The following is a 12,640-nucleotide window of genomic DNA, read 5'->3' on the forward strand; positions in this document are numbered from 1 at the left end:
ATAGAATTTTCCAATATTTTTATTAAATATTTTAATTATTATTTTTATAGGAATATTTCATGAAAATGAAGTGGCTTAAAGTGGGGAACCTTTTATATTGGAACAATCGAAACACACATGATTCATATATGATATATGCTTTGAATTAGTTTATTCATATAATGAATTATTTTTTGTTTTTTGTTTTGTCCACTCTCTATAATTTAATATTTTTTAAATGCTAAGAAATAAACTGAAAGTGTAAATAAAGAGTATGATGGTATGATTGATTATGCATTGGTTATAAATATTTTTTGCATTGAATATAGTAGCAGTAAGGCATCACTAAGAAAGTAAGCAGTATGTCCATATATCACCATTAATTTATTTCCAATTAATTATCTCTATGGGAGGGACCAAATTGGCTGTATCCCATTTTAATGGTGGCTGTAAAAATTTCAATGATCCCGCTAAAAAAATGTTCCATAATTTATATTGTCTTCCCTATTTTTTTCACTCAAAGGGAAAAAAAATAAAAAAAGAAAAAATAAAGGGAGCAGTGTCAAATCGGAAACGAAATTTGGAATGAGTACACTGCCCTTTGTAACACAAGAGTGCTGAGGGAGGAAGAGGACAAATGGAAATTTGCTTTGGCCGGATACCTTTTTCTTTTGTTTACGCAGACACCAAACAGTAACACCACAAGTCTTTTCCATCCAAGTCCCCTTCTCTGTATCATTAAGCTCTCTGCCTCACCAGACAGTCACCATACCCTACAGATGTTTCAGCAGCCCCATCGCTCCCTTTCAGCCTTTTTTTTTAGAGGGAGAAAGAGAGAGGGGGGGGGGGGGGGGGTGTGTGGGGTGTGGTTTGCAGTAACATTATTGCGCCTGATGCTTTTGATAATCTCTATCCTGTGTGCTCCTTAAAACTGTAGTCTCCCTCGCGCTTTAAGGCTTTAGATCTTTTTTGGGGTCTTCCTATGTGTCTGGCAAGTACAGTAGGGAGGGAGGGGCAGTACCTACTACGCCCCCGCGCGCGGGTTTTCTAGAGAACTGCTTGAACACTTGCGGGCATTCATGATCTCTGTCTCTCACTGCCTTTGCATGAAGATTTTTGCTCCAATTTATGGCAATGGCGACTGCGGAGAAGTCCCATGTTGATGTTATTGTAGGGGACGGAGGTCGCTGTCACTTGATCGCTGGGAATGATGCCGCACGCGACGGGAGTCTCCCCGACGCCGCTGACGGGGCCCGCGGGTCCTCCGACGAACGGAGGTGTCCGAGCGCGTCTCGGACTGAGATTGTCGGGGTTTCCGAGAGAGGGAGGGGATCTTCTGTGTCGGAGAGCTCGGTGGAGGTGGATCTGGAACGTGGGGTTCCTGAGATTAAGCTACATTTGGCCACAATAGAGAGGGATTGCAGGATTTGTCAGCTGAGCTTGGATTCGGTGAATCAAGAATCTGGGGTTCCGATTGAGTTGGGATGCTCCTGCAAGGATGATTTGGCTGCTGCCCACAGGCAGTGTGCGGAGGCATGGTTCAAGATCAAGGGGAATAAGTAAGTATCAACTTCGTGTTTGAAACGTACTCATTTTGCTTCTCAACATTTCGCATTTTGAAGTTGCTTTTAGGAAAGGGTAAACGGCGAAATATATATATATATATGATAAGTGTTATATTCTTTATATGGAAACTGTGAATTCTGGAAAATGATTTTAAGATTAAATGATTTACTTTCATGTTGTGATCTTTTAATTTTATTTTTGAATTAAATGAATCGTGTTTTGTAGTGATCCTCTGGTCTCTATGTTTTTTGGGTCTCTCTCTCTCTCTCTACATTTCTACTGTAACTTTTACTCGGAAAAGTAAAGTTGCTGAGCTTTTAAGGGCGAGACCCTAATTTAAGGCGCTCTGTGTTCTTCTGGCGATGAATTGTCAGGTTCTCTACAGTCAACCTGTCCGTTCATCAGCTGCATTGTGGTCTTGGGGATGACATTCATGATTCCCATTTCCCAAATCTGCTGTCCATAAATTTTTTTGCGGTCTTGTGTAAATGTGTTGTCCAGAGAACTCACAGATGCTTGAGAGGGTGGTGGGCAGTTTCCTTTCAGCACTATTAAGATCAAATTCTGCCAAACTAGGTTGGGAAGAAGGGTGGAGGTAATTATCCAATCGACCAGCTGGAGGTGAAAAAATGGTGAGGGTGTTGGACTTACTTGGTTTTGATTATCAGGAGATTATGGACTGCTATTGTTTCGGTGAAAGCATGTTCTCTTCAAGTCATGCGAACTTCTTTCCCCACTCCAAAATTAGCTGGGTTTTTTATTTCCCTTCCTTCTCTAGTTTGGCGCTCACCCAGCTCATTATTTTTATTGTTTTGGTCCTTTTGATTGTGATTTTGGTTTAATTGTGATTCTGCCGGGTATTGAAGATTTGTCAAATATGTAAGAACTCAAGGAAGAAAGGGGAGTGGCGCAGGGTGGAGTATGGGGGGCCGGTTCTGTTAGTTCAAAAGAGTCTTACTTAATGAAGAGAGAGGAAGTGGAAGAAGAGTGACTGCAGAATCTGGGGTTTCCCAGCAATGGCAGTGGTGCTTGTGCATGGTTTTGTTGTGGTATTGGACTCTTGTTTGTGCTTGTGCATGGTTTTTGTTATTCGGCCATCGTTTATTGCATGTTTGGTACATAGAAATGGAATGGAATTGGACATAATGGAATTGAATTCATCACTTGATTTTTTCATTCTCTCAGTTCAAGTTTTCATTGTAATAACCTGAACTTAGATAATAAAAGAAAAATAAATAGAAAGGAAAGGGAAAATAAAGAAAGGAAGAAAAATTTTAGGGCAGCACAGTAGGGCCTCGTCAACGAGTGCCCTATGCTCATCGACGAGGAGATCCCGAGAGCATGGAAAATTCAGGTTTTTAAACGATTCGTCGACGAACCTAATGTTCTCGTTGACGAACCTTTTAGACTCATCGACGAATGCCAGCCTATAAATAGGTCCTAGATCATTTTTTATTTTTTTTTTCCTGTGAAATTTTCTCTCCCTCACTCTCTCTCTAGGGCTTCGGCCTTCCTGCCTTCTCTCTTCGATTCTAGCCCGGATTTAGCCCGATTCGAAGATTGGAAACCACCACGAGGTTCTTGGGGCGACTCTCTTCAAGTTAATTGGAGCAGAATCGTGATTCGGAGTTCTTAAGCACCACTCCAAAATTAAGGTAAGTAAGATATTTTTAATATTAAATTAGTTATTGGAAGTGTGTGGGTATAGGAAATGTTGAATGATAAATATTCTGAGGTTGAACTGATTAAGTTAGGATTTGTGGAATACAGGGTTCCATTTCCCGTTCGTTTTAGGCAGAACTTCGAGAATCAGGTAAGGGGAATAAATTATACCAATTTTTTATTTAAATTTGAATCGGTAAATTTCGAGTATATGAGCCGTATATTTATAGTATGATTTTCTGAACAGTTTAGACAATTAAAAATAATAATTTTCAATTATAAATCATATTTGGGAAAAACCATGTGGCATGAGAATAACCCTTCATAGTTAACTGGTTGTGAATATTGTCTACTTGTGAATACTGTCTGGTTATGAATATTGTGGTGAATTCATGAATGTGTTTCGATGGGTTATTTTGTGTGGTTATTTGTGTATTTCACAATATAACGTTGGCAGGCCTGAGGAGTTCGTTATATTGTCCTAAGTATAAATAACGATATAACGTTGGCAGACCTGAGGAATTCGTTATATTGTCATTTATATAAGCTGGGATAAAATGTTGGCAGACCTGAGGAGTTCGTTTTACTAATAAACTGTGGATAGGTCATGGTGAGTGTGTAATGGTGGATGGTGGTTGGGAATGACTTGTGTAGTATCTTGTGTGGATGTGTTGTGATGTATGTGAATACGCGGATCTCTGGAATGTAATGGATATTGGAATGTGTGTGAATGCTGGTATATGAATTTAATTGCATGAATATTTATGGCAAAGTAAAACTCTCCTTCCGATGGCTTACTGAGTAAGGTGAGTGCCCTGATCAATATTAGTTCATTCTTATCCCATTCAATTCTGCGAATCGAGCATGATGCTTGGGCTTGGCATTTGGGAGCAGCCGCATTTGCTGCCCATAGACACATGTTCTCCTTACTTTAAGTAGGCACTATCATTTGTACTACTACCTAGACAGTATTCAGTATGTGATCCCATGAATTATTTTATAATAGAGGGGTTGGGATCAGTCATTGTTATTGTGATCTAATTAACAATGGTTAATTGGTCCCTGCTTATGGATTGGCATGCCATTTGTGACATGCTTAGCATTTAGCTTCTATGACTGAGTGATAATTTATACCATAAACATTATTATATATTCATGTTATCTTTTTTGGAGGTTTGGTTTTGTTTGTGCTGAACTGCCTTATATTGTGGCAAGTGAAGTCTTGTTCGGTTATTGGGGGACTAATCGGCTTCTCCATATCCTATGTTTTAGAGCATTATTATGAAAACATAATGATGAACACTTTAATGAAGAATATGTCTTTATTTTATTAGAAGAAAAAGTAATAGAAAATTATATGGAAATGAGAGAATGAAGGAAATAAAGCAAAAGATGTAGCAGCTGGATGTCTAGCATGTATGTCCAACTATACTAATTACACCTTTCCATTCTTTATTTAGTTGGAACTTGGTTACATTGGTTAACAATCCTCGTGCTCCTTTAGACTATCCTTTTGAGTGTTACTTAATGTGTCTGTATGCACGATGTGGTATTTGACTCATTCCGACATTCCTTTGTGATAGTCATTCTGATTGGAGTTTGATGTTTGTCAAATCTGCATCTATGCGAATGTACCAGTTTTTCCCAAGGCAAGATTTTGGGAAGCTGGGATTTTGGAATAGCTTTGACTGCTATCCATATACTTCATTTGAAAGGAGAAAAAATATAGGAATTTAGGCATATGCTGTCAATTAAGAAACAAAAGAAAAGTAATATTCAGTGCGTGGGCTTGAAAAGAAAAGATTAACCTTAGGGATATAGATTAGTAACCAGCACAAATATCTAATGTACGAGGTTTCTAGTTAAATGAGATCATTGAGATGTACCTGTAAAGTGGTGTGTTAGTATAATACATGTATGTTGTGTCTGTTAGGAAGGAAGGAAAGGGAAGGGAAAAAAGGAGAAAGAAAGGGGCTTACATATCTCTTTTGCCGTGTTTGGTAGGAGGGAAGGAAAAGGAAGGGAAAGGGGGAGGAAAGAAAGGGGGCTTTCATTTCTCATTTTCCGTTTGGATAAGCTAAGGAAAATGGAAGTTAGGGAAATAATTATCTTTTAATTTAATGGGTAAGTGTCTTTCCAATTTCCATCCTTTTTTCTTTGCACTTTTGGAGGGATTGATTTTGAAAAGGAGTGGAAAGATCTATTCCCACCCATATCATTATTTGAGGTTGATTTTTCAGTGCCTTCTATCTGGGGCTAGTGAATTAAATAGATAGCAACTGATTCTGTGAGTTAATTCTTATCTTCACATATTTTCAGACGTTTTTAGTTGAGTGCATGCTAGTAAACATTTTTAGCTATCGAAGTCTTCTTTGTTTGAGCTTATTATTGAAATCTTCTTTGTTTGAGCTTATTATTGAACTGGAATATTTTTGAGTAATCTGCTTCTCCATATCCTTATATTGCAACATATTTATAGTAGATTAAAATGTATTCTCTAATAATGATTAGCGAGTGTACTGTTATCCACCTTGCTTGTTTTACTTATCATTATCAAGGTTGGCAATGTAAATCCTGCTTTTATCTCTGGCATTCTGAAATCTAATTTTCCCATTTTCTCCTCTATTTTTATGAATTTATTTTCCATTTAAAAAATTCAATGTGCATTCTACTGAACCTTTTGTTGCCAATTGAAATCCCTATTAGATTATCACTTTACCTAAAAGCTTAAACTGTTAGTTTGTAGGCCAACAATGTATATCAAGCTTTAACACTCCCTCGCATGCGCAGCCCAACAGCATGTGAAGAGATAAACACACGATAAATAACACTCATTATAGGGAACACAATAATTTTTTTTTAAACACCACAGAATAAATACGGACAATGAGACTAGAACCCAGGATCTCTTGGAAACTGGCTGTGATACCATGTTAGATTATTACTTTACCTAAAAGCTTAAACTGTTAGATTGTGGGCCTATAATGTATATCAAGCTTTAACAATACCTTCTCTAACATTTCAGCATATTGAAACTTAACTATTGATCAAATCATGGTTTTCATGTACCTTTTACAATTTTGCTGATATTTTTGCCCTCCCTCTATTGCCACATTTGACTCTCAATGGCTTCTCACAACTCTTCTCTATCCCTGTTCAAAATGTCTTTTACTTGTCTTTGTATCAGTGAATACTGGTTATTTTTCATCTCATATATGTTCCAACCATATATATTGACTTCGTCTCGTATAATGTTCCAACCAATGTGTATTGACATTTCTGCTTTGTTTATACTTCATGTCATAACTAATAGTCCATCATGTAGTATCGTCTTACTTTTCTATCAAAAGAGAATTTAGTTCAGATGTTTCAAGAAATGCTGTACTCAAATGGGAGGTATTAAGTTCCTATGTATTATGCTGGTTCAATTTTTACTAGAAGAAAGAGTGTTGCCTTGTTGACTGGGCTTTTCAAGCTTTCTCCTGCTGTCTCTGGTATTATAGTTCATGGATTCATGTTCTGAGACCTCATTTCTTAAAGATTCAGGCTTTTAGGCTCTCTTCCTTAATGGTAAGGTTCTCCATTTTCTGAATAAATTACCTTGGGATTGTCCTTTTTTTCTTTGCTCTTTTATTTATAATGAAATAACTTCATAAAATGATAGGAGCTGTTTATTCACTTGGCTATTTGATCACCAGCCAGGCCCATGAAGTCATCTCTAGGTTTTTAACAGTCAAAACTCAAAACCCATATGAAGGAGACATTGCAGATAAGGAAGTCAGTGCAGTTTTTAGTTTCCTTGAATCTATAGCATATTTAAGGTTGCCTTGGCAGTAATGTGTCCAATCGAATTTCATCTTCTTGTGTATACAAAATCTCTTGCCCAAATCTGAAGATTGTGTTTTTTACCTAGTTTCATCTTCCTCTTTTTTTCATTGCCATTACCAATCTTGTCCTTACCAAATTTCAACTACTTCACAGACATGAAAACTCTAACCATGTTTTGGTAATAACTTTTTTTTTTCATCTTCTTGTTAAAGCAAATTTGATAAATTATTTTTGTCGCAACTGATGGAAACTATAGAAAAGATTCTTCTTGGATTTGTGGAGAATGTGCTATGAGATTAGAGGTGGCAATTGTAACCCATTCCCATGAAGCCATCTCTAGCTACTAAAAAAAATTTGGTTAAGGGTACAGTGGTATACATATAATTATCTCACCATTTAGACGCAAAAATTAAATGGGTGGAAGTGGGTGCACCCTTAACAAATCCATCTTCCATTTCTAGAATGCTTTGTACTTGCTTACCTTTGTGTACAGCTTCAAACTTTCTGTTTCCCCCGTCCTCTTTAAAATTTTTCGTTGTCCGTTATGATCACAAAGGTGTTCACCCTACTGCCTGATTCTTCTTATTTTGCAACGGCAATTTCCGCTTTCCCATGGTAACCTACTTCCCCTGCCATGGCTGATTTTAAGAACACCCTCTTCTCATTTTTCTCTCCACAGAGTACTCACTAAAGCATAAACAAAACTACTGACTTATCCTTTATTCTTTTTGACCATGACATCATTATCCATTATGACCTTTTATGCCCAATAATATTTTCCCTCTCATTTACTCTTCTTTTATTTCATGTACATTACTATTCTATTATCATATTATTTAAATTTTTTTTCCAATGACAATACCATAATGAGAAGTAGGGGTGATCAAGTGAGCAGTGGTTTAGGTATGAACTGGTAAACTGATTGATCCAAACATTTGAACTGGTTTGGTTTGATTTTAAAAGTAGTTATTTAGTTATGATTTAATGTGTTTGATTTGAGTTGCAGTTTGGAAGCTAGACCAGTGTTTATATGTTAGTTATACACAGAAGTACAAACATTACATTCTCTGCACATTTTATGGTTCATTAATAATTATTAATTTTTTAAAAAATTTAAGTGGGTAAATGGGTCAATCCATGTTTAAATGAATAGGGTCCTATGGATCAAAGTAATGGGCTCACTCTGAACCAGGCCAACCCTTCTGACATCTGCACACAAGATAGTTCACCAAATTGGACATGTGTTTCCTTGCCCACTTCTTGCTTACCATTTTTTTTATATAGCAATGAGTTTCTCTCATGAGCATGTAATGACAATGTTTCAGATATTTATCCATTTAATTTTGTTTTATATTTTTGCATTATTATGCTCCATATATTTTTTTTCACTACGGTGCAGTTTATGTTCTCTTTTTTCCGAGGAAAAAATTTCTCGGAGTTCTAAAACTTTTCTCATTAAAGTTATATTCCTAAAACACGTTTAAATGCAGAACCTGTGAAATATGTGGATCATTAGCACGTAATGTGGTGGGCTCAAATGAAACCGAGTTGATAGAGCAGTGGGATGAGGCAAATGATGCAGCAGCAGCAGCTACAACAGTTACTGCGCCTATGCATCCAGCAGATACCCAAAACTGTTGGCAGGGCCACCGGTTCCTGAATTTCCTCTTAGCTTGTATGGTCTTTGCCTTCGTCATATCTTGGCTGTTCCACTTCAATGTCCCATCGTGATATCCAGCCGCCCCGGGCATTTTCCTTGATATTATGGATAACAGGATAAGTCCCCAAAGCCTTGGCACTTGGACTGCAATTCTGATTTCTGGATCCTTTTCTGTGTTGTTGCTTCTCCATTATTGGCTGGAGCTGAGCTTTCCCATTACATTTGCATGTCTGTAAGTATTAGAGCTTCTACAATCTGTTATATTTCATGTGGGTTTCACCCTTTTTCTTGTGCAAGACCTAACTCACTGTAATGTACTATTTGTGTGTTAAACAACAGTTGTCTCCTTTTGTTTGTTTGTTTGTTTGTTTTTATTTTTAAAATAATAATAATAATAATCTCACTTCATTGATGTTCTTGGGATAACTCTGAACAGCTGGAATGATTATTACATGTCTAAGGAAAATGATGTTCCTAGTCTACTTCATGAAGGATAAGAAAAGAAAAGAAAGATTTGAAAATCACAGCTGGTTGCTGGACTGCTTACACATGAGATGAGCATTGATGCTTCTACTTTTGATTTGTTTCCTAGTGCACACACAGGAAGGGAATTTTGAGTGATGAAAACTTGACTTCTTGATGTGGGACAGCCCTTTTCTGGTTTAGATCATGAGCCTTTTTCTTTTTAAATAAAAAAATAAAATTATTTTAAAGTTTTTGGAGCTCTCAAAATTGTGAGCCCAGTGACATTGGTCGGGAGGGACAACTTAGATGGTATGAACACTTGTAACGTAAGCCTTATATATATATATATATATATTAAGATAAGGGAGAGAAGACTTAGATGGTATGAACACTTGTAATGTAGGCCTTATAGTGCACCTGTGAGGAAGAGTGACTTAGTTATTATGGGGGGTAGTAGAAGGGGTAGGGGTAGATATAAAATAATTTGGGAGGAGATAGTGAATAAGGATTTAATATTCTTGAATTTATCAAAAGAAATGGTCCATGATCGCATAAATTGGCGGAAAAAGATTTATATAGTCGACCCAGTTGGATTAAGGTTTGGTTTTGTTGTTGTGTTGTTGTTGTTATATATATATATATATATGTATGTATCAATGTTACAGACTATCAAAATGGAAAAGAAATGACATAAGAAAATGGTGTAGAAATAAAATGAAAATTTGAATGAAAAATATAATGAAATTAAGTCATAAATTTCATTCTATGATTTTTATTAATGGTCTAATAATCCCCGACAAGGACTTTAATAACATTTAGGACTTTAATCCATAGATGCAAATATGCTTAACTAAACTAGAAAGAAAAGTTGGGAATTAACGAAAATGCTTGTGTGAGACATTATTTCATTACTTATCATTGCAAGTGGGCAATAACCCCCTCAAACCCACGCTCCCTAATACGTTGCTTCTACACACTTTCATAACTAAATTAATGAATCACTTTAATTTACATATTTAGACACATTTGAAAAACAAAGAACTAACTTAATATCTTGAAGAATGGATGATAAGCTATAATGTCACTCCGATGTCTACTAAAGAGGTTGAATATAGAGAAGAGCCCTCGTGCGCAACTTTTTTCCCAACTTATTTTTACTGCACATCACGAAAGAGAAGTGAAAAAAAAAAAACAAAGAGAAATACATAAAAAATAATAAGAGAAATAAATAATTTTTCTCTACACTCTTCGTTATTAACAGAGAATGCAGAGAAATATAAGAAGAAAAAAAATAAATAATAATATTGTTACATTTGGAAGTATAGGTTTCAAATCTTGGATTAGGATTTAGGTGAATTTAGATTACATTTTATCTAAATCCAATTAATTTGTTTTAATAAGTGAGTGCCTTTTGAATTATTTCTTATTTTTTGTATTTTTCTCTGAATTGAGAGAACAAACAATTTCACCTTCTATTCTCTTCTCTCCATCTTATCTCCAACCAACTAAACATTTCTCACACATGGACAATTGAGTAAAAGCACATTAATAAACACATTATATGGCAATATGTTAAATTATTAGGTGTTAAAACAAGTATAGAAATTGCAGTGTGCAGTTCAACAATAAAAAAAATTAAATTAAATCTCTGAAGGTGAGATAGATATATATATATATATATATATATATATATATATATATGTGTATATATGAAAAGTCATGACATGTGAAAATGGGCACTAAATTTATAATCTATATATATAAAATCCAAAACCGATAAGTCAAGAAGCCGCGATTAGCGGTGACAGTCAGCCTTCTGGTTGGACCGCCATGCCACATTACGCTCATGGTGGCTGCGTCGCCGTCTATGCCAACTGCCCGCCGGAAACTCCCTCTCTCTCCACATGGCTGATTTTGATTCTATCCATTATATATAAATATAATTTTAAGACTATGATAGCCTCTGATTCCCCTTTTAGGAATTGAATTGAATTGAAGTTAACGTGCATGGCATGAATTGGACTTAGTTTAAGCTCTCCCTACTTAATCCCTGTCTCCTTATTCGTCCCCACATCCCCAATTTATTCCATTCTGAATTTTATTATTATTATTATTATTTTAAATTAATTACTTATATATAAATCTGAAGGAGCACTGCGGCACCGGCAACGGCGACAAAGACTGGGCCAGTGGCTGGGTCCTTATTCCTAACCAGTAACCACCCAGCTCTACTTCTGTTGAATGTCGGCCCGCTTGTCCCGCCATTTATCACTCCTTCATTTTTATACCAACAAAATAAAAATAGCAAAAAACATTTGTATATTTTATCTGCTTTTCTAATAAAAATTTATTGAGAGAAGAGAGTGCAGGTATTATTATTACATGTGGATCACATTGGGGTTATTTTCAGTTATTTGGTTTTTGGTTCGATATAAGCCTTATTATATTTGGTCAGCCATATATGTTACATTTACATATCTTATACATGTCAGTGTAAATATTAAACCATATACCTATATCAAATATAATATATGTGTGTATAAAGTTTGTTAATCCATTACGAAGTAATAGTTAAATACTTAATAACCATCATGCTACATTTTGGAGCATTGGTTTTCAACCTTAGATTTAGATTCGGGTTAATTTGAATAAAATTTAATATAATTTTGTATTGAATTTTGTGCAAATATGCACAAATCTAAATTCAAAGCATTTTTCAAACATAAGATTAGTATATTTGTCATAATTTAATTTGGAGTGAATCATATTTGGTTAATCAAATTATGCTTCAATTGATTAGCAATTTAGAATTTCTAAGAATTCAAATCGCTTTTGTATAGGATTTTTCTTAAGTGAATTTTTTTCGTTAATTTGGTTAATTAACCGTACTAGCTAGCCAAATGCTTCCTCTACTGGCCTCCTAGTTGTGATGAATTTTGTAATCCAACGTGAATTCAAGACATTGAGTGAGAAATGTATTTTATCACCTTGGATTTGTCCACCTTGAATATTGCTATCTATAACGGTCTTGGATCCAACTCCGGTGAGGCATTATCCGTTTTGACCTACTAATATAACGAGTTTGTCCTACAAAAGACACCTCATATAGTTGGAGCCCAAATCATCTTTATAAATTCAAGATCTCCCTAGTACATATCTGATTGGAGATCGTGACATGCTCTCCATTCCATCTCTAACACTCTCGTCAAAGTGGCTTACATCTCTGTTTAGGACTCACCCACATGATAGCACTCCTAAAGTGACCTTGATACCAAATGTAATGATCATCTTGAACCCCACTCTAGTGAGGCATTGTCTGCTTTGACATATTGGCCTCACAAATTTGTGACACCTCATGTAGTTAAAGCCTAAATCATCCTTATAAATCCAAGATCTTCTTAGTACACATCCGATGTGGATTGTGATACTATATTTACTTGAAACCCATCCAACTATATATAGGTATATGTGTATGTATAA

General features: G+C 35.7%; 1 protein-coding gene across 1 annotated transcript; it reads left to right on the plus strand.

The window, feature by feature from the left end:
- The first annotated feature begins 561 nt into the window (after positions 1–561).
- Positions 562–9,107, plus strand: LOC131167033 (uncharacterized). Its single transcript, XM_058125767.1, has 2 exons — positions 562–1,538; positions 8,526–9,107. Exons 1-2 carry the CDS (start codon positions 1,108–1,110, stop codon positions 8,764–8,766), a joined length of 672 nt encoding a protein of 223 aa, XP_057981750.1. The 5' UTR covers positions 562–1,107; the 3' UTR covers positions 8,767–9,107.
- Positions 9,108–12,640: the final 3,533 nt, after the last annotated feature.

The sequence above is a fragment of the Malania oleifera genome, chromosome 10 (assembly GCF_029873635.1).
Source record: "Malania oleifera isolate guangnan ecotype guangnan chromosome 10, ASM2987363v1, whole genome shotgun sequence".
NCBI lineage: Eukaryota > Viridiplantae > Streptophyta > Magnoliopsida > Santalales > Ximeniaceae > Malania > Malania oleifera.